The following is a 23,454-nucleotide window of genomic DNA, read 5'->3' as shown; positions in this document are numbered from 1 at the left end:
TGCATTAAAACGGCATAAACTGACATAGTGACGCTTTAACTTAGGCACATGTCGTTGAAAGTGAAGGTGAAAAGGCTAATAGTGAGAAGGACTGATAGGGATATGACCAAATATGGGTCTTCCGCTGATGAGTTGAAATTCCCACTGCATTTGGATCGCCCCCAATTGGCCCAACATTTATTTTCATATCCAACTAACAGGAACTCCGTAAAACGAATTCCTTCAGAAGTGGGCTACAAATGTCGATAGAGAATGACGCTGGCAATGTGTCCTGCACATCACAGTTGCAACATTATTTGATATTGCATGGGGAAATGTTTGACTTGTGACTAACATTGTGATTCATAGTTGTGATTTATCGATCATGAATGTTTTGTAAATACTGGACAATGTTCAAAAACACTCGGGGAGGTTTCCCTGTTATAATCTCATAGGGAACACAGAATAGTAACTTCCAGTTCAAACAATACATTTGAATCATCGCATGATATGCTAGCCTATGTGTTGACTGCGTGATGCAGTTAGGTTAGGTAGTGTGTGTGCGCGTGTTAGCGCTCTCTTTGTTGACTTGCTCTGGCTTATGCGTTCTCTGGCGCTTGCCCTACTCCATTCGCCGAAACAGCGAAAACATTTTCGGGAGGAATAAACTTTTCTAACGGAGCTGATCCTTACAGCCCGAGAGGCAGTAGTCCCAGGCCTACTTCAACCTGAACGGCTTGATTATGTGGAGGAAAAAAACAGCTCTAGGGGAGTCTGCAGCATGTCTTGTACTTCTCGCAGTACTCTGCGATGCCCATCGATGTAAGTACTGCTACACAGCGCACATCACGAACTTTTGTACTAACTGAATCGGGGAAGTCCATGAGAAGTCGTGGTAGTTTTAGACTCCTAAGCCCTGATTTATTTTCAGTCGTACGTGTCGGTCTGTAGGAATGCTGATTAATACAGAAACATCGTAAAATAAGTTAGTGTGTGCTTTGTTGTGCAAAAAATGCGTCACTTCAGTTTGGGCTAAAGTGAGATATAAGGGTTTGAAGTTGCGAAAAATATAGCCTACGCAAATTCCGACGTGAATAACGAAGTCTCCTATTTGTAACTTAAACTGGATGTGACTGCCCTATTGTAATTTCAGGTCTGACGAGAATCACTGTGTTTTTAGTTATGTGCTCGCTATAAATAGCCTTGAAGCAAACACGTGGGGACGTTAATCCCTGCGTAAAAACAACTGGCTCTCACAGTGGATGCGTATAATCGGGTTAAATCGAGATATTTAGGCGAGGAAACAATACGCCATAACTGAACAAAGCGAGACATCTGGGGTTGGTCTGGTTCGATCAGGCCAGCTGGGTTCCTATCAATCACAAGCTGACCACATACATTCTGCAACCGGGTTCAATTTGTGTAGCCAATGCTGTTACTTTAATCTAGGTCGGCTATGTGTTAGAATCGAGGTACAAATCTGTGATATATAAAAATGTGCAATTGCTGTTTACTCTGAAAGAAATGTGTGTTGGCTATGTACATGAAGATGGAATTGGGTAGCAACAGGAGTGAATATAATGTGTTTATACAGAGTGCCAATAGTTTTAGTCCACGGCCTTGCACTTGTACAACAGATATTGAAACTCTGCTCTCTCTTTATCTCTCTGCACTCTTACTTTCTGATGGGCTCTCTCTCTCTCTGTCACATACATACATACATACATACATACATACACAGACACACAAAATCTGTATATAATATGCACAAATGTAAGGGCATATTCTATGCAAATTATTCTTTTTGCTTTATCTTTCTTATCATAAGTGAGTGTTAGTTTTGAATGTGGATCTATGCCTTCTAGTCTTGACACAGAGCAAGGCGTCACAGTTCCTGGTGCGTCAGCGACGTGCTAACTCCCTCTTTGAGGAGACCAATAAGGGAAACCTGGAGCGGGAGTGCATAGAAGAACTTTGCAACAAGGAGGAGGCGCGAGAGATCTTTGAGAACTACCCTGAAACGGTGAGTCATCTCCTCCTATGGGAGTCTCATCCTCTTTCAGTTCCCAAACCTGGGACTTTTCGCTTATAACTTTTCTTGTTTTAAATGACTTTGTATACTTCCTGGCAGTATTCTCAAATTGCATGAAAGGACTTTTCCGGAAAGACAGAAAATTACCTGAACATTTACTAAATTACATAGAAGGGCTTCAGTAATTGTCAATGTTTGCATTATTCGCTACAAAAGCTATATGCAAGCTAACTACAAAACCTCAATCTAAATGTATGTATTATGGGATTGCTGTTGGCTGAAATAAAAAAAAAAAATTCTGTTAAAAACATCTCTGTCTCTCTTCAGGCTTTGGTTAAGCCCAATCTAACGCAGTCACCATAAGTGAGCTGAAGGACAGTTGGGTCCTAATGTCCTATTCAGCACACAAAGTCTGCTCGCAAAGAGAAAACATTGATTTTGTGACAGGGCAAAGTCGGTTTGGTGAAACACAAAATGAAACACAATGAATAATGAAACACAAAATCATATTTTCCTATCTCTGCACACACAAGTATGGAGCGGATTTCATGCTACCTTGAAATGCAAACACAATTCTAGGGTAAGAGGAAAACCAATGGCCACAGCGTATTGTTTTACAGTGTGCAGCATGCAGAGACGTGCCATGTGGACACGCAGTGCACAAAAGCCGTTGCTGTTCACTTTGTGATGTAAAGGGAATGTGCCACAATGAAAGCAGAATTATAATTTCATTGATTTGCATACAATTCAGAAAAACTACTAGAAAGGGTTACATTACACACAATAATGAATGATTTAATGATGAAATATTGCCGTACCACACCAAAGTGGAAAAGGTTTCTTTGCTTTACTGAGATAGTGCCACCAGGAAAGCTAATCACTGTCCAGTCACAGTCCTCTAGCAAATCGGGTGGCGGTGGCGTACAATGCCATCCTCTCCAGCACCTCCGGGCCAGGGAGAGAGATGTGGCCAGCCAGTCCATGGGAAGCTGAGTGAAAGCGGCCAACTTAGATTAGAGCATAGCTTGTTGAGTGGTAAGCTAGTGAGCTACATGTGGTGGATAGCAAAAAAAAGTCATATCAGCTGCTATCACTCAGCTTTTTCTAAATGGCCTATACCCCTCTATCCAGCTAGCTAACGTTAGTAGATTAAAGTTAGCTTGTCATGACTTAGCTTAACGTAGTATGTTTCTGGCATGGTACCTGGTTAGCTGAAACAGTCTTGCCTGCTTAATTTCATGTCAACGTTGGTGACATACATACAAGCCTTTTTATTATCTTGTCTTGAACGTTGCGCTGCAGTGTTGTTTGCAGACAGAGGGCTAGGAATTCCATAGATAGCCATAGACTAATAGACATTGCTTCGACCTCTTAGGGAGACAAAACATTTTCACAAAGGTTTTTCAAGTTGTTTGTGGTCCTATTAACCATACAAAGAGTTTTTGGCATGGACAATTATCAGAATAAAAGTTTTTAAAAACAAGGGTTAAGTCAATTTTCCCTTAAGAGTAAGTGATTGGCAACGTCAACCACGCCCCCTGTTTGTTAGAGGACTGTGATTGGCCAGTGATTTGATATCCTGGTGACACGGTCTCCGTATGTACTTTTGGATAAAGAAAATAAGCCGGTAGAGCGTTAGGATAAAAGCAGACACCTATTCTATTTTGGTGCGGTATGGCACAATTTAATTATTAAATTGTGTGTGATGTTATCCCTTCTCTGTTTTTCTAGATGGTGAAACAAGATGCAGATCAATGAAATGATGATTTTGCTTTTCAATGTGGCACGTTCTCTTCACATCACACAGTGAAAAGCAATAACTCTTGAGCATTGTATTTCCACATAGCCCAGTGTTTGCATGCTGCGCACTATAGAACAAGACGTTGTCGCCATTGGTTTTCCTCTTCATCCCCAAATTATGTTTGCATTTGAAGGTGGCACAAAACTCCGTCCATACCAAAAAAAGTTGTTCCAGACTGCATTTAGCCACATTTCGTCTGTAGTTTAGGTTAATTTGCCATGTGAAAACAGTTGCAAAATTAAAGGAACCAGGAACCTTCAGAGACACACACTATTGCGTCCAATCCTCTCACTGTCAAGGGAGCTATGGAGTCTCTATTTAACACTAGCTTCAGTTGTTTGGACTGGAACTACAGAAAAGACTTCAAGGAAAGGTGGAGAGAAGTAGTTCTACAAACAAGTCTAAACAAATGTCTTGTACAAATATACCTGATCATCAGAAGCTGACTTTCAAGAAATCAGCCAGAAATGTATTCAAGTGACGGAAGTGGATTATTCAACTGGATTGATTATCTTTCACCATCATGTCTATTAATGATCTTTCACCATCATGTCTATTAATGATCTTTCACCATCATGTCTATTAATGATCTTTCACCATCATGTCTATTAATGATCTTTCACCATCATGTCTATTAATGATCTTTCACCACCATGTCTATGCTTCCATTTCAAGCATTGGCAGTCAACTGCAATGACATAGTATATGCTATTGCAAGCATATAGTGATGAAACTACTGGAATTCACACAATAATAATGCAATACAAAGCAATGAGTAATCAAGCCGATAATTAAGCCTAGTAAATGAGAGGCAGTGTTTATGGAAAATATATCACTGCTGCAGGTGTTATTGGGGCAACGTTAACACGTTATGTTCTACAGTTTCAACAGAGATACTTGTGTCCTGAGTTCCATTTTAACCCACGCCACTTCAGTCAGCTCTATTTCACAGGCGGGTTCTTAAGTCTAGAACTCTTCAAATTTCATGACAAACACAAGGACATAATTCAATGTGACAATGGAAAAACTGGTCACAGTCATACAATAACAGTGGGACACTGAAGTTCTGAGAGTTGCAAAAGCTTCGGCTCAGTCATCAGCTGTTATCTTACTAGACTTGTTAGCAGAGTGAATCACCATATCATCATTTCCAGACTTTCTGCCCTGGGCATTTCTTGTAAAGCACACAGTTCCCATGCTCTGCAGGTCTATGTAATACTCCCATGGGTGGAGATACAGAAATTGAGTGATTGTGCTATTGGTAGGTGTAACCAGATGGTCCAAAAATGTAAACAGGCAAAACAAAACCTAAACAAACAGAAACTAGAAGTATCCTTGATCAACAAAGTCATTTTGGAACTGAAGTGTCTCTTTCCTGTTTGTTTTTTAGGAGTACTTCTATCCAAAATATGTTGGTAAGTCTTTCACTTTCATTAGTTGTCAGTGTTAGTTTTAACTGTAACTGTCAAATAGTTGATTTTGTTACACCTACAAATGTAATACGTTCCTACAAATGTTGCCTAATACAACATAATACCTTATTTCCCACAAACATAATAATTACATCAGCAAGAGCACTGTAGTATCAGATTCTATTAGATTAGCAGTACTGTTTTCATCCTTTCATAGATGTACAATGTGTTTGCAAGTCTTTCAACAGACCACACAAATGAAGTGCCATCTCTGCTGTTACCAATCTATTTGATTAGAAAATAAATTATTGATTGTGATGTAAACTGAAGTTGAAGTATAGCCCTGCTCAAACGGAGTAAAGTAGATCATACGGCACATTGAACTTTGAAAATGTCCAATAAATGTTGATTTTAAGAATGCATAGATAACACTCATATGGACCAACCACACATGCATTTCTCTGAATGTAGTGAGACAATAGTCCACTCAAACCCTCAAATCCAGTTAGGAGGATCTCATGCATGCATGCACACACACACACACACACACACACACAGGCACACACACACACACGCACACACGCACACAGGCACACACACACGCACACATACACACTCATGCACACTCACATATACAGCTGGGAAGATCAACAGGGCCTTGAGCCAACTTAAGTAGCTAATGGTGATATATAAATTAATTGAATTGAATATTTAGCTTCTACACCGTTGACATAGTTTTAAATGACTAAGTGGTGTCACTAATAATGTCAGACTCTCCATTCCAGTGTGTCTTGGATCACACCGTGTGGGCATCAACCAACCCAGCTCGGACCCCAGCATCCCTCAGGACCTACGGACGTGTGTCAAAGGTGTGTGTCCATGGTGAACGGCTGTGGACATTGTATGTCTCGTACAAATTACATCTTTCAAAGAAGTATGTTTTGAAGCTTGTAGTATATCCATTTTTTTGTGAATAGAATTTATCCTGGTCTTGAATGGTTGTACTTTTGAACTTGAATATGTATGTATGGATGTCTGTGTGTGGAATGGATGCATGTGTTTGTGCAGAGATCAGTGACCAGTGCACTCCAATGCCATGCTATAAGGAGGGTTCCGAGCGCTGCATCGATGGCCAGGCCTCCTTCTCATGTGTGTGCAAGCCTGGATGGAGGGGCCTGCGCTGTGAGGATGGTGGGTAGATTCTTAGAAAATAATGTCCATAACTCATATGTTCATTAGTTAATAGGGCTAGTTATCACACTACTAGGCCATAACCAAGATCAACATTCATTAGTTTAAGTTTTATAATATGATGGAATGACTTTGAAGCCTTTGGGAGCTGACTTTCTGACATCGATGGCAAAGTGAAGGGGGTTATGCTCTAACAAGTCTCTTACTCAAAACATGTGAATTGGGTTAGCATCACCACTGCAGGATGCCTATGTAAGTGGTTTTGGCTAAATACTGGACCTTTACCTGCACTTTTGATGTAAATTCACTCTCTCCCACTGCGGTGTGGGAGTGTCCTCTTCAGTGGCCCTCTGTGCTATGGTTGGAGGTGCCAACTCACTTGTGGCCCAGGTAGGCAAACATCCAGACATGTAAGCTCCAGAACTGTGGGCATACACAGCCACCTCAAGTTCCTTAGTTCTAGAGGTAGACCCTTTAGAGCACCCTGTGGCTCCAGCCTCGAAGCCATGTTGTTAACAATCATAACATGTTGTTTACTGCTTCTTATTTGAATGTACATGCATTCATTCTGTTTTGATTTGTCTATGTGGTTTAACAAAGAGATGTAAGCTGAATTACATTGTAGTAGTTTGCTGAGGTGTTAAGTCAGGTATTAAGAATAATGTGGAACAATTGTTCCAGTGTTTGTATTTATGTTCAATAGAAACGGTATTTTGATATTTCTACAGTAGTTTTATACAGTATCCACACCAAGCACGTGAATGTTTATGAAGTTAGTTTTATCATACACTGAATTTCTTAAAAGTGTATTGCTTTATTAACTCACTAGACATCAATGAATGCAGTGACCCAGAGTTCCCTGCGGGATGCAATCAGAAGTGTTACAACTTCCCAGGCAGCTACCGTTGTATGTGTGAGGATGGTTACTTCTCCAACGACAAGACACACTGCACAGGTGAGACACACACACTGCACAGGTGAACAAGACACACAAACTGCACAGGTGAAACACACACTGCACAGGTGACACACACACTGCACAGGTGAGACACACACACTGCACAGGTGAACAAGACACACAAACTGCACAGGTGAGACACACACTGCACAGGTGACACACACACTGCACAGGTGAGACACACACACTGCACAGGTGAACAAGACACACAAACTGCACAGGTGACACACACACTGCACAGGTGAGACACACACACTGCACAGGTGAACAAGACACACAAACTGCACAGGTGAGACACACACTGCACAGGTGACACACACACTGCACAGGTGAGACACACACACTGCACAGGTGAGACACACACACTGCACAGGTGACACACACACACTGCACAGGTGAGACACACACACTGCACAGGTGAGACACACACACTGCACAGGTGAGACACACACACTGCACAGGTGAGTGAGACACACACACTGCACAGGTGAGACACACACACACTGCACAGGTGAGACACACACACTGCACAGGTGACACACTGCACAGGTGAGACACACACACTCCACAGGTGAGACACACACACTGCACAGGTGACACACTGCACAGGTGAGACACACACACTGCACAGGTGAGACACACACACTGCACAGGTGAACAGGACCATCCAAGAGTACTCAGCTATGGTATTTGGCATAGTATCAGTACATTTGCATCTTAGTCATGGTCTGGAGGAAAAGTTTTACAGCTGAGTTTAAAATTACAGTTAGGAAGATGTACAATCGTCACATTCATATGTGCAATTATAGCGTTCTGCTGGCTTGTACTTCAGTAGTAATAACATGGACAGATTTGACATTCGAGTGGGAGAAACTTACATTTGTTTGTTGGTCAGTTTGTGTTGAGACCACATTTATTATGTTGCTAGAATTAAATGTGCAAATGATCTGTGTTTTTTCTCTAAAAGCAATTTTGCTATGGGATGACTTTGGTGGGGCTTCTTTACAGTGGAAAATGCAGTATGTGGCCAGTTAGTGTCACTTGTTGTCACTTCTGGAGTTGTGTAGTCTGTGCCAACCACTTAAATATCAAAGTCCGAATGGGAAGGCCACCGGACGTCTAGTTTGGACCAGAGAGTCTGTGCTCATTTATATTACATTTGGGGATTAGTATCATCACTTCTTATGTAGTTATATCATTTTTCAAACACTGTCAAGTCAGTCGTGCCTCCCCTGCTCCTTCCTCTAAAGCTGCTATAAATTAGGAAGGATTGTTATGTTCGATTCTGGAAACAAGTTCAGTTTTGGGAACAACATGTTTGTTGAGTGAAAGAGTTTAAGGACATGGAACACCCGATGGTTATCATGATCTGCTCCCTGCGGTGGGGATTAATGTGTGGGGTGTGTGGAGTGTATGTGTATGTGAGCATGCTTGGCTTGTATCTTGGCCTGATGCCCAGCTGATTTCACTCCCACAAAGAAGAGCAGTCTGATAGAGGGTTTAGATGTGGAACAGCTGCAGCTGGAATGCTGTTTGGAGAAACAAAACATAACTCATTTCAAAGTTTGGGTCAGCACAAAAACAAATGCACCAAACTTCAGGGCATTCAAGACATGGACACATACTAACACAAGACACATGGCGTCACCAGCACTGACCTCTCAAAGTTACACCGCTAATGCATATACACACAGACACATTTTGTGGACATTATGTTTAACTTGTTGTACCAGAGACTCAAACATTTATTGACTTAGCTGAACTTTGTAGTATTACGCAACTTTGTTTGGAAAACCTCACAAGTGCCTGATGCTTTCCAGTCATCGACTTTTGTTAGCGTAAACCAGCTGTTTTTGCCAACCATGAAATACATAATTGGTGTTCTTATTTACTTCATGTTCATTTGGTATTTTGTGCATGCAGTTGACCCTTCCTTTTGTTTGTGTGTGTCTCTTTCCTCTGCAGATATTAATGAATGTATGCTGTACCCTAGCAGCTGTGAGGAGCCGGCTCAGTGTGTCAACACGCCGGGCATGTATGAATGCAGATGCCCCTCTGGCTTCAAGTACAACTTCACCGCACGAGAGTGTCAGGGTGAGAACAACATCTAGAGAATATGAGAGTCTTGCCTGGTCTGATAATAGTACCACTGCTTGAGAGTGTCAGGGTGAGAACAACATCTAGAGAATATGAGAGTCTTGTCTGGTCTGATAATAGTACCGCTGCTTGTTGTTCCAAATCTTGATAAACAGACGACAGATAAAGGTGAAAGGCAAGCAAATCCTTTCAACCATAGTAAAGCCATATTTTGTACAGTGCAAATGGAACGTTTTCAGACCCTTCTGGTCTATATATTCCTTCCTCTGTTGAACTGTTTTTACAGACAGCTTTTTTTACACTTTATTTTCAGTATTTCTCAGACTAAGGTTCACACAAAGAGCAAATGGTACCACAGTTATTTTTGGGCCTGGTGGGCCACAGATAGCCAGGCACAGAGCTAGCCTATCTAACATTGTAAGCACAATAGGGTTTCTGTTGCTAACCACCTCACTAGAAAGCAAAATATATTAGTACAGTCTTCACATAATCAACCACTTATAAAGAATCTGCATCCACTCTTTCACTTTAGTGGAAAATGGAAGCCGTGAGAAACAGAGGAGACTGGTCTGCTGCCTGTTTAAATAATTCAGTGGCAACATCTCCTCCTTGGCATCTATGATCTAATTAAGCACACCTGAATGACACATCTACCTTTATTGATTTGCTGCATAGATCAGCAAAAGTGAGATTGACACAGCAGAATTCGTCAAATATAGTGTCTCCATTTCACTGACACCACCACAGTGGTCTCTATAAACCAGATCCTAAAAAGGCAAGATGGGAAGTTATCAGGTGCTTTGTTTTTATGTTCTTGAAAATGTGTGTGCACTGTGCATGTATTTTAAAATGTGTGTGCATGTATTTTAAAATGTGTGTGCATGTATTTTAAAATGTGTGTGCATGTATTTTAAAATGTGTGTGCATGTATTTTGACATGTGTGTGCTGATCCCTTTGTTGATCCAGATGTGGATGAGTGTGAGCAGAGCGTCTGTCAGGGTGAGTGTGTGAACACGGAGGGCAGCTACGTGTGTTACTGCGATGGCCGCAAGGGTCTGGGCCTGGCCCCCGATGGCCGGTCCTGCGTGGAGATCCCCGAGTGTGTGCAGCTCCAGGATGACAGACACTCTGAGATGCTCTATCTGGGGGAACAGTTTGCTGGCCTGCCCGTCATATATCTGCGCTTCCGACTCCCAGAGAACACCAAGTGAGTACCAACTGGACATGGTACAATAACATGAAAATGTGTCTTTACTTCAAGGCCATTTCCAGTGTTTTCTTCATTTTGTCCATTTTTATCATACAGAGAATATTCTTTGCTACTTTCTTGCAAATGTCTGATTACTTTTGGAGAACTAAGGTGTTCACATTTTGGTAAACTGTAAGTTCAAGGACAAATCTTTGTTATCAAGGTCTTGTGGAACATGTTGTTCTCTGACCTGCTTGGCAGATTCTGTTCCCTAATGGGGAATTATAGCTTTCCACAATAGGAATTATTGTGTGTACAGACAAACTAAATCAAGTTGAATCAAAATGTCAAATCAAAGGTTGGTAGTCTCATTATAGTCAACATTATGAACCAGAACTGAAAGAAACTTTTTCAAAGTTGGTCTGTTATTTCCAAATGAGTGGCATTAAGCCATTATAGTTTAGTGTGGAATTATGTATGTGTGTGTGTGTGTGAGAGAGAGTGTAACAGTGCGGCTTCCCGTTACCGCTACGGAGATACAATCCTGGGCTAACACGAACACACTGGACAGCGCGGGGTACAAACATATGTTTATTGGCACACAAACACTACCAACATATCGCATCGCGATCACGACCACCTCGGTAAAGATACATACACTGAAAATACCGACACTGAAAGGCCTTCCCTTCAACACGTGGCAGGGCTGGACAGTGGCAGACTACTTGCCGTGCGTTGGCAGGTTGACGGCCAGATGCAGCACAAAGGACCGACCCGATTGAAAGTCGGGAAGAACTTTTGAACTGTTGTCGAATGGAACGTCAGACGTGCCCACGTCAAGTTGGTGGGATGAGAGGGGTGCGTAGTGTGTATGAGTGATTATTTAGAGTATGTATTAATAGAATATTATTGTCTTTGGGTAAACACGGCTGTTTGCACCTATGTAAATGTATTTTGTGATTAGTCAGGAATAGCGATGTGTATTAATTGATTTATGATGTGGCAATGGTTCAGGCCGGTTGTATAAAATGCCGGCGCAGAACAGGTGTCGAGAGCGAGAGTCAGGGGAACAACTTCCCACCCCTTTGTGACGACTATAGGCGAATTGTTTAGTTTGGAGAGCGACGAATTCTTAAGTTAACTTCTAATGATTGATAGTTACTTGTTTAATTTGGAGCTGAATTGTTTAGGGTTTATTTATTTATTGAGAATCATTGTTTGGAGTTTCTGTTTCTTTTTGGTTTTTCTCCATTCTGGCATGTTTGGCCGACGAAACATATATAAAACATTTGATATAAAACATATATAAAACATTTGCCATTTCAACAAAACATCCCAGACACTGCCTCCCGTTTTTGTTACATCGCTGCGAGGCCATCCCGGCTACATACATAGAGAGAGAAAAAGAGAGAGAGGGTTTATGCAAAAGAGATGCTTGTCAAGTCCTCATGATATGAAGCAGGAGTAATCAGTTGAATTAAATGGCTGTTTATCTATAAGTTTACAATGTAATTTCTTTCTCAAACAAGTGATGGGCAGCAGTACATTTATAGCAGGGTACAATTGTGAGTGTGTTGAGATGAACAAAAGTGAATGACAGCATCTGTGGGGTCTGGTCATGTACTGCATAAAGCATACACACAGTGAGTTTAACTATGAAGTGAAGCAACCACAGGTCTCGTGACATCTGTCTTCAACTGCAGTACAATGATTAAGACCGCCCACTTCAATGTAGCAATGGCAAGCAGAAGGGCACTCACGGAGCGCAGACCAAGGCCAATATGCCGTGTCTTACCGTGTCTCACCGTGTCTCGTGTCCCGCCGTGTTCAAGGGCACTCACGGAGCGCAGACCAAGGCCAATATGCCGTGTCTCACCGTGTATCGCCGTGTTGAAGAATGTGGGTTCATGGGTTTTGTTGGTCCATGCTCCACCCTTCCACCAAGTTTCATGAAAATAGTTTTGGTGTAATCCTGCTGACAGGCAATCAGCCAGACAAACAAGCAAACTCAACCAAATACATAACCTCCTTGGCTGAGGAAATAAGGACAGATGTTCAAACAGGTGATGAGGACAGATGTTCAAACAGGATTCATTTTTGCTGTGGGACTCATGAGTAACTCTGGCTCCAAACCCTTGCTTTTAATGCTCTGGCTCCAAATAGCCCTTTCTGAGCAGAAGCTGACAGTAATTGTGACTGTGGATTTTGCCTTCATTTCTCCATGAAGAAAGGGCATCCCCAAGTGTGCCATATGTTTACCAGTCATTAGGCCTGACTGGTGTTATAGCAGATCAAAGTTATGCCCACACATTTGACTCCAGATTGGGATTAAAAGGACTGATAGTCTATGCCTGTTTGGTATAGCCTAGTGACTGTGTGAACATCTGTGTGAACAAGTCAACCAGTAGGAGTCCGAGGCTCAAAGATTCTGTCTCTGATTGGTTCTCGCATTCTGTCTCTGATTGGTCCTAGCATTCTGTCTCTGATTGGTTCTCGCATTCTGTCTCTGATTGGTTCTAGCATTCTGTCTCTGATTGGTTCTCGCATTCTGTCTCTGATTGGTTCTAGCATTCTGTCTCTGATTGGTTCCAGCATTCTGTCTCTGATTGGTTCTCGCATTCTGTCTCTGATTGGTTCTCGCATTCTGTCTCTGATTGGTCCTAGCATTCTGTCTCTGATTGGCTCAAAGATTCTGTCTCTGATTGGTTCTAGCATTAATTTGCTGTGAAGAACTTATTTGAACACAGTGGGAATCTACACCCAGGTAGAACATTGTAATTGTGACACCTCATGATTAACACATCATATCAAATGTAATCCTAATCATGACAATATTCCCAATCCTAATCAATACGATATACCATTAATGTGTAGCCCTAGTGAATTATGGGAGTTTACGTTTTAGTTAAGTTTCATTTTTTAGATATTTTATTCATTAAGATTCTTCTTACCTTTTTAGGTTTGCTGCAGAGTTCGACTTTCGCACATTTGACCCTGAAGGCGTGGTGCTCTATGCCGAGTCGTCGCACGAATCCTGGTTCATGCTTGGCCTGCGTGGGGGCCGCATTGAAGTCCAGTTCAAGAACCAGCACTCCCTGAAAGTCACCAGTGGTGGGAAGGCCATCAACGATGGAGAGTGGCATGTGGTGAGCTTCACTTTCAACTCTCTACACCAGTCAGGTCAAAGCCATAAGACTGTTCATGTTGTCAGAGAGAAGTTGGATTCTATGGACTGTTGTGATATGTGTGAATTATCTTATTATTATCTGGTGCTGGTTTTGTAGGGTTAATGTGCTATTATTTTGATAAACTGTTTGTGGTATTGTGAGAACTCTAACTTTGCATGGGTCTAGTGAATATGATGGTGGAATGGCAAAATGAATGAAGTAATATGACATGGGGTTGATGAAGGATATCCTCATGACTGTGGTTCGGCCATAGGCGTCAGGCTGGAGGCTGTGATCATACAACAGTTCTACTACCATATCATTGAGTTGAACACACCAGATTGGGATTTGTTTCACAATTTTGTTCATTCATTCTCCTCCCCCAGAAAATTGTTCCAACCAGAGCATTTGGTAGTAAGCATTGCCAAGCAACAACTGCCATACTGCTCTTTCTCACTTTGAAGAATGAATGAAATGTTGATGTTGTAGAATTTAACAGCAAAAAATGTATCAAACTCAGGGTGATGGCTAAGGATATTGTGGATATTGGATATTGTGTGTGAATCTTGAGCTTAGCCTGTATGCTATAAGACCCATTCAGACTCCTGCATATCCTCATCATCAAGATTTTGTTATAAGCTATCTGGGCCTTTCCACCAAACTAGACCACATCTTTTTGAAACACCTCAATATTCTAATGTTCAAATCTTCAACAAAGAAATGAGTTGGAGTAAAATATTCCATTTGAAGTGCTTCATATATTAGTTGAGCAGGTTTGGGAGGTGCAGCCAGGGTCCCTAATCCAGTCCTGTCTGTGAGTGTTACAGTTCAGCCTGTCCCCTGATCAGAGACAGAGCCATGGAAGGGGAAATCTTATTGACTGACTGTTAAAGGGGTTTCTTTTGCAGTTTGTAACTATGTTCAGTATGGGTATATCAGAGGAATATTATTATTATTTTTAACACAAATGGCAGTGGTCTATGTTGTGTGTTATTGTGAATTTAGTATGGTTTGATGGTTGGATAGAAATTATTGTTTGTTGTTGTTTGTGTGTTAATGGCTAGTGAGAGTGATCTATTATGTTGTAAATCAGTCTGAGGGTTATGTAAGAGGTTTAATTATGTGTCTCTGTATTAGGAAAGAGATGTCATGTATATATCATGGTGAATGATTTTAAAACATATATGAATTTCAGGTAGAGATGTTGCTTTATTATTTGTATTTTTGCAACTGCTAATATTGGGTTGTTTTGTAGATATCAGTGGATGAACTGGAGAACAGCATCAGTGTCAAGATCAGTAAAGAGGCTGTCATGAGTATCAACAGCCCAGAGAGTCTCTTTACATCAGTCAATGGGAAACTGGAGACAAAAGTTTATATTGCCGGCTTGCCCAACCGTACTGACAGTGTCATCAAACCCGTAAGTACTTCTGAAGATGTAACAAATCTCTCGTTCATCTTTTGTCTTCTAACTTCATCTGCTGAGGAACACATATGAAAAAAAGTCTAATAGAAAGAATAGACGAATTTCTATAAATATGTTAAAGGTCCAGTGTGTAGGATCTAGTGACATCTAGTGATAAGGTTGCTGAATTGCAACCAACTGAAAACCCCTCCCTAATCAAGCATGTAGCAGAACCTATGGTGGCCATCAAGTGCCATATGAATGCGAAAGGCTCTCTCTAGAGACAGTGTTTTGGTTTGTCCGTTCTGGGCTACTGTAGAAACATGGCGGCGCAACATGAAAGAGGACCCGCTCCCTATGTAGATATGAAGGGCTCATTCTAAGCTATCGAAAACGATTCAAAGTAGTGGTAACGATTCGTAGTTACAGGAGGTGAAACACTGATGAAAATATAATTATGAATACTATATTCTATTTCTGCTAATAGATCCCCCTAAATCCTCCACTCTGCACCTTTTCACACATAGTATATTCGATAAAAGTGGGTGTTTCTCAAAGTCAAGGATGCTTCCTTGGGAGGACAGGTCCTTCCGAGTCTTTCCAAGTTGGGTACTTCCGAGGCTAGGCAAGACTCCTTCCTAGCATTCAGAGAACAAACAATGGAACAGTCTAGCGAGTGTGCAGGTGTGCGTCACTGAAATGGTCCCACCTTCAAATTACGCGCTACTTTTTAAAAAACGGCTCTATGTGGTGGGTGCTTTAAGAACACAGAGGATACACCAGCTGCATCCTTGACCTTTCTCTGAATGAAGGACTTAGTCCTTGGTAGAATTTGAATTAGCCTAGACATCGGAACAGTCCTTCGGCAGGATTCGATGACATAGCATCCTTGAAACGCAGCCGTCATGGAACCTTCCTTGACTTTGAGGAACACCCGGTGTGTTAACACACATCATTATGGCCCATTTCATGGACAGTAACAGAACAAATAAATAGGATACATGTACAGCAAATTATGTTCACATATATGAACATGTGTTTTTATTTTATTCCTACATTATTATCATGCCATTTATGTACGGGACCTACATTACCCTTGATGTTGTTAGCACCTTGCTATAGTTATAGCACTCTGAAAGACATGTGAGCCACAATAACACACTGCAAAATGTCTGAGCATATTAGAAAGCTGTATGATCATACCTAAATATTTTGAAAAAGTGAATATTTAAAATATATTGCAGAATCAGATTTATTTTTATTGGCCAAGTATTTTTACACATACAGAAAATTAACTTGGTGTGGTTGGTGCATAGGACATAAAACATAAAAAGGTTTTTGCTTTTGTCTTTGTCTCTCATTGATATATAGGTTTTGCATATGACCGGCCTTGCATGTTGAAGGGCATTATGCCATTTTAGTATGAAATGTATGCAAGCTGTTTACCACAGATTTATAATGCCACTATTGTACCTGACAAGTGTGATTCCTTCATGTTTTTTGCTAACAATAAGTCTTCGTGATTTATGGCATGTCCTGCTTTTGGCCCTAGTGTGTCCTTTTATCCAATTTTCCACAGGTGATATCAATGAAGCCCCACATTCTAGCCTTAACCTTAACCAAATCTATTTACATACAAAACCAACAGCAAAAAGAGAATACACTCACCTAACCCCTTGCTTGCACTAGCAGCTTAAAAAAACGAATGAAATATACTTTATAATGTGTCAAATATGAGAAATATGTAAAATATATCTGGTTCTGTGTTTCCACAAAGTCTATAATTTTGCTCGTTTTGCATAAATACCATGTACCCAAGGTTTACTGTTACTGATACGTTTCTTTTTGTCTGGACACTACATCTTGTGTTTACCGTATGTACTGAAGGGTGTAAATGATTTTTGATCCTGTGTTTTTATTTCAGATTAACCCACGGTTAGATGGTTGTATTCGGGGATGGAATTTGATGAACCAGGGGGCATCTGGAGTGAAAGAGGTGATTCAAGGGAAGGAGAGCAAGCACTGCTTTGTGCATGTGGAGCAGGGGTCCTTCTTCACTGGGGCTGGGCTTGCCCATTTCAACCTAGACTACAGTGAGAACCACACACAGCTACTTTAATCTCTCACAGAAACACACCCTCAACTCACAAGGAGTGTTGCACAGACCAGCTTGCGATGAAAGTCTGAAACATTATAAGACTTTATAAAGACTTTCTAGACTTTATAAGATGTATGGTGTTGAATACATGGACTCTGTAGTCTAGGTATTGTAAGGATGGGTAACTGGTATGAGCTAGATGGTCTAAAGTAAACGGTCTTCTTCCTCCTCTCATAATAATAATAATAATATTAATAATAATAATAATAATAATAATAAGATGTAGTGTATTTTATCAGACTAAGTTGATATGCCTATTTCTATTTTTATGTCCTTTGCTAGTCCTTTCTTTTGGTTATAGGTTAGACAAATTCGGTATTCATAAAATAAACATTCCCTCACATGTACAGTCTATATTTATTTTCTGACGCGTACATGTCTTATTTCTGTAGGTGAGGCGGGGTCCTGGAAGGTCAATGTGAAGATGAGTATTCGACCATCCAGAAGCACAGGGGTCCTGTTTGCACTCATCGCCAATAATACAGTTCCACTGTCAGTGGCCGTTGTCACGCAAGGACCCCATGACGCAGTGAGTGCTATGACATAACTCATTCACATGCATGCAGCATCTTACACAGGTTTGTTTCCCCCTGTTTAACTACCGGATGTTGCCTAGTAACTGAGAAGTTAAAACGGTATGTTACTGGATGCAAAGATTTGAAATACACTGTTTTACATTTTTGTCAGCAAACACTCAAAGCCAAATGCTGGTGCTACAGCCATGCACACTTTCCACACTATCAGTATATGGTAAGGTGTGTGAACCAATTCATTCAGTAACTGATTAATTGGAAATTAGTAATAATGGTTTGTGGTATTTAAATGGAATCGTCTTACTGTGCGGCAGACTGTCTGTCGATCTTCAGCTCATTTCCGTTAATGATGGACAATGTCGCCGATAGACATCAGTTAGCATGCTAGCACGCTTGTATCAGAGTTAACTGTAATGTTGTTGTTGTTTACAAGGTTTTTACATAATCTTTTTAAAGTTACCTCACTAGAACAAAACGCCTAACTGCTGCTTTAAGCCTTTAGTGAAGTACACAGAAGCACACCCTCAAGTCATTCTATCATACATTTTTGTTGGCGGTCTAGGACCTGCAGTTGTTTCTGGATGGTGTCGCTGTGGCAACTCTCCAAACTATGATGCTGTGTTACCCCGAGCGACTGGAAGTGGAGTTGAACGTGTCGGAGGCAGAGCTCCAGATTTGGGCCAACTCAAACGACACAGACGTGTCTTACTCTACACAGCCTCTGTTGCAGGAGGCCTTGAGTCGTCTCAATCTCACCATGCAGGAGCCTGTTGGCACCTACATTGGGGGAATTCCTGGTTAGTATGCACTGTCCAGCTGGTTAGTATGCACTGTCCAGCTCTCTTATTCTGTTTCCAGCTCTCTTATTCTGTTTCCCTCTCCCATTCCCAAACGCTAGCAACATGCATATGTATTTGCTTAAACATGTCAAGCGACTACTGAGTTAGCTCAATGCAATGTCTCAAATGAAAATCTAACCAGAATAACATCACATTTAAAAACAACAGAACAAAACAACACAAAAACACATCAGTATTGACTGCATAGCATAATCCTATCCATAATAATAGTAAGACCACTTATCTCCTGAACCATAAGTTCCATGTTCAAATCTCTGTCTAAAATGCTTAAATCGTAGCAAGCTTAAAGGCAGGGTCAGCGAAGCATTTTTTGTTACCCTCTTGAAACCCTCTTAAAATCCTAATAGCATTGAATACATTGTTACCCTCTTGAAACCCTCTTAAAATCCTATTAGCATTGAATACATTGTTACCCTCTTGAAACCCTCTTAAAATCTTAATAGCATAGAATACATGGTTACCCTCTTGAAACCCTCTTAAAATCCTAATAGCATTGAATACATTGCTTAATCAGTCATCTGTGGCAGACACAGGGCTGTAAAACGTATGTCCAATCACCGGAGTCTTCCACAAGGCTCAGTTGTATACTTTTAAATCTTACCCTTGCTGGATTCTCCAGAATCGCCTACCCTACCTTTAAAATACTACTGCTGCTACTGCTACTACTAGTACTACTACTAATAATGATACCAAAATTATATTATATATTTTTAAATGTATGGCTGAAACAAATGAACTAGTTAGTTCAATGCTGTTGCTGGAACTGACAGCATTAAAGAGGTATTTCCACCACCGAGAAACCACAAATGAAAAGAGCCTTGACTGTGACCTCTGCAGAGAGCTGAATCATAGAATTGAAATAGGCTGGTGCCGATCCAAGGTGAGAGTGAGAGATTTAAATTAAGTTCCTGCACCTACAGGGAACCAGTGAGGGGTCACTATCAGAGGAGTTACATGTGTCCTACATAGGGCTGATCAAAGAGCATATGCGCCAGCACAATCTGAATCATCTGCAACAATCTCACCACACAAAATTGCATTTCATTAGTGGAGTTTAGAAATAACCAGGGCATGCACAAAGTATTGTGTAGCGTATTGAGTGAGAGAGGGTCTGATCTTCTGAAAACAATGAGTGAACCAACAAGACCCTGAGACAGAAGCTGCATCCTCAGAGAAATGAAGTTGGTCATCAATCTTAACACCCAAGTTTTGTGCAGCTTTAGTTGGGATCAATGATGATGAACCAAGTTGGATGTTAATATTTTATGGGATAGACAGATTGCCTGGGAATACCAGGAGCTCAGGTTTCAAACAATTGAGATGAAGATGACGGCACTTCATCCAAACTTAACTATCACTAAGGAATGCAGAAGTTGAGCCGATCTTGTGGAGGCATCCAGGGGAAAACAAGTATAGCAGAATATCTTCTACAGTGGTAGAAGAACCCGTGTGAATGGATGATCTCACATAAAGAAGTGGTGTAAATGGAAAAAAGGAGGGGTCCAAGTACTGATCCCTGAGGTACAACAGTTGACAGGTGGTGAGATTTTGAGACTTGTCCCTGCCCGGCAAGCCTGGGAAGGATGGAACACAGTCAGGCACAGTACTATGATGGAACACAGTCAGGCACAGTACTATGTGAGACAAGGAAGAGACTTCTCTGTGGGACTGCCTGGCCCATGTCCTTTCTCGGTGGACTCGCACAGGAAGACTCGTGGTCTTTACACAAATAAGTCTTCTCACATGGAGGGCTTCACATGAGGGCTGACACTTTTTATAAAGTGTTTATAAGGCGTTTAAATGAAATGTATTTTATTGCAGCTGACAACCAGCACCTTGTAAAATCCCTACAGAAAGGCCAGGCTGTGCGAGATTAAACAGGCAGCTGTTATAAACAGTAATTATTAATGAACCCAAGTTAATCTCAAAACAACCAGAGCTACTAAGACCGCAGTTAGCTAAAACAACAACCATGTAATCTTACCGTGACTTAGTACTGTTGTAATCTTACTGTGACTTAATCTTACTGTGACCTTAGTAGTGTTGTAATCTTACCGTGACCTTAGTATTGTTGTAATCTTACTGTGATTTAGTAGTGTTGTAATCTTTTTTTCCAGAAATACAAAAAGCAAAAGCATAGCTACTTAAATAATTCAAGTTTTCTGACTGAAATGAAGGCAACAGGAACACTTAGATAGTCATGTAGATCACCAAAACACTTCGACCGCTGGATGTAAAATAGCATCCCCCCTAATTGTTTTAGTTTGCCATACAGCAATGACATTACTTTTTCAGTATTTGTTTTAGTTGCCAAGGTCTAAACCTTTATGAATTACCTAATTGCTACTTACTTTTGATTGTGTTTTTTGAGGAAAAGAGAAATTCAATATGTGTATATACTAACTGTTTTGCAACTATACACCCACTTCTCCAGATCTTCCCATTGCCTCTACCCCAGTGTCCGCCTACTACCATGGCTGTATAGAGATCTCTGTGAATGGACAACAGCTGGACTTTGATGATGCGTTTAGCAAACACAACAGCATCAAGTCCCACTCCTGCCCCCCGGTGTCCCCCTGACCCACCCATGGCCTACTAGGAGCAGCGCTTACAGGCAGGTTTCTGTGACACGTCACCAGATTGCTTTGATCCAGAAACAATGAAAAGCAAGAAAGAGCATTAGGGAAAACTAGATGATAGGTTTTTAGTGACTTTGGGTTGGTTGATCGACTGTTTATTGGTTTGTACAACTCATTTCAAAACACACACACACACACACACACACACACACACACACACACACACACGCACAAAGCACACACACACACACACACACACACAAAGTACACGGTCACTCTGATATCCTGGGGTAACACTTGTCCCTGGTCCTCCTGATCACCTCTGATGATGGCGTTCACATGTGCGAGGACAGATCCTTTCCAATGCAAACTGCCACTGTTAGAAGTGGATTCACATCGAAACACAATATAGCGAAAAACGGTATAACGAATATAGTGCAATGGTTGTAGGGTAATGCTGTGTATATGTGTAGGCTAATGCTGTGCTTAATAGCTTTATGCTGTATTGTTAGATGTTATTTTTGTTAATATTTCCAATGTAATAAATCTTTCCCATTCATATTTGTGTGCCTCTGTGTTGAGAATGAACACAAATCTGTAAATGCTAATGAAAGTATAAGATGGGGTATCAGGAAGGAGAGAAATGCCCTGATGGGCTGAACAGCAAACATGTAGCGTCTGAAGCAGCATACATGTAGCATCTGAAGCAGCACATTTCATTTTGTCCCAGCGAAAGCTTCCAAGTTGTCCCTGGAGCAAGGCATTATTGTCCTAGATGTCTTAAGGACATGAGTACTTAAAGGAATAAATAGCTTGTACAAATGAGGAAATGCAGGATATCTTGTTTCTTTGTTCACCACTTTGAGCGTGCACCTATTCAATGTTTTTTTGGATGTGCGTACACCAAATCACTATCTATGGAAACGTTTTTATTACATTGGAAATATTAACAAAAATAACGTCGACCAATACAGGACACTGTACTAGCACCTTACTGTATACATAATTCCCTTGAAGTGACACATATATATATTAAATTAAATAAATTCCCATCTGCAGGCCGTTAAAACCCACCACATTCAGAGAGTCTCTGTGACACATTTTTGGATTGGCCAGGAAGCCAATTAGCCTGTAGACTGTAGCCTTCAATTCCATCTCAAAACCTTAATTAAATGTGAACTAAAGCATTGCATGGTATTAGCCTGCAACCACTGCGCTATACTTGTTATACTGATTTGGCTATATTGCGTTTGTTAGGAGTGGATCTGACATCTAGGGGCAGTTTGCATTGGAAAGTGATCTGACATCACAGGCTCACACTTTACAACAATTGGCTGAGGTACTTCATGTCCCTGGTACAACAAAACAAGTTGTATATCAGAGAGACCCAAAGTACACACTTACTAGAAAAACACTCCTCCCGTCTTAGCCTTTTACAAACAGGCTAGTAATGATTGCAAGAGCAGTTCTGGAGCCGTAGCCTAAGTTTGTTTGTTACACAAAATTGATGCAGAGCTGAGCTCTAAGAGATGACTATTCCGTGTAAATTGGAACATTAAGACAGTACCTTTAGCACTACCACAGCATAACCATATTCATATGTTAACTCATGCTGGTCAGATTTGCTGACATTATTGTACTTCATCATTTTAAATGAAGCAAGTATTATGTTTCTTTATAGTCTACAAATACATGCCCCGCCCTACTCAGATAAACTTGCTGAAAAGTCTCAGAGCTGAAGAGACCTTGATGTGACCAAGAGGCAAGTTCATTTTAATGTACAGTGTTGGATGTTTATTGGATTTTGATGGTGTATCTGTTTATCTTGTATTTTAATAAAAACAACTGAAACCAAAACACTGTGGTTTGTAAAATGTGTTGCAACTTGCACCATAGACCAATTGTAATGATTACTAAAACATCACACCATGACCCATAGAGACATGGCCCCAAGGCCATTTTAGCTTCTGCATCGCTGACAGAGGCTGTTTTTGACCTAGCAAAATACCATGAGGTCAGGAAAGTCAGTTTTTGTGTTTTGACGGGATACAAACAAGTTATGACCGGTAAGATGCCTATCAACGAAGGTCCT

General features: G+C 40.9%; 1 protein-coding gene across 1 annotated transcript; it reads left to right on the top strand.

Moving 5' to 3' along the window:
- The first annotated feature begins 257 nt into the window (after positions 1-257).
- Positions 258-23,219, top strand: pros1 (protein S). The gene is made up of 14 exons (XM_012823337.3): positions 258-801; positions 1,845-2,002; positions 5,203-5,227; positions 6,010-6,093; positions 6,293-6,415; positions 7,245-7,370; positions 9,339-9,467; positions 10,438-10,678; positions 13,620-13,806; positions 15,083-15,247; positions 17,157-17,325; positions 17,783-17,919; positions 18,486-18,720; positions 21,218-23,219. The coding sequence occupies exons 1-14, from the start codon at positions 723-725 to the stop codon at positions 21,361-21,363; spliced, it is 2,004 nt and encodes a 667-aa protein (XP_012678791.1). The 5' UTR covers positions 258-722; the 3' UTR covers positions 21,364-23,219.
- The last annotated feature ends 235 nt before the right edge of the window (positions 23,220-23,454 follow it).

The sequence above is a fragment of the Clupea harengus genome, chromosome 21 (genome assembly GCF_900700415.2).
Source record: "Clupea harengus chromosome 21, Ch_v2.0.2, whole genome shotgun sequence".
Classification (NCBI taxonomy): Eukaryota; Metazoa; Chordata; class Actinopteri; order Clupeiformes; family Clupeidae; genus Clupea; species Clupea harengus.
Note: the sequence above shows the minus strand (reverse complement) of the source record. Positions and strands in the feature narration are given on the sequence as shown.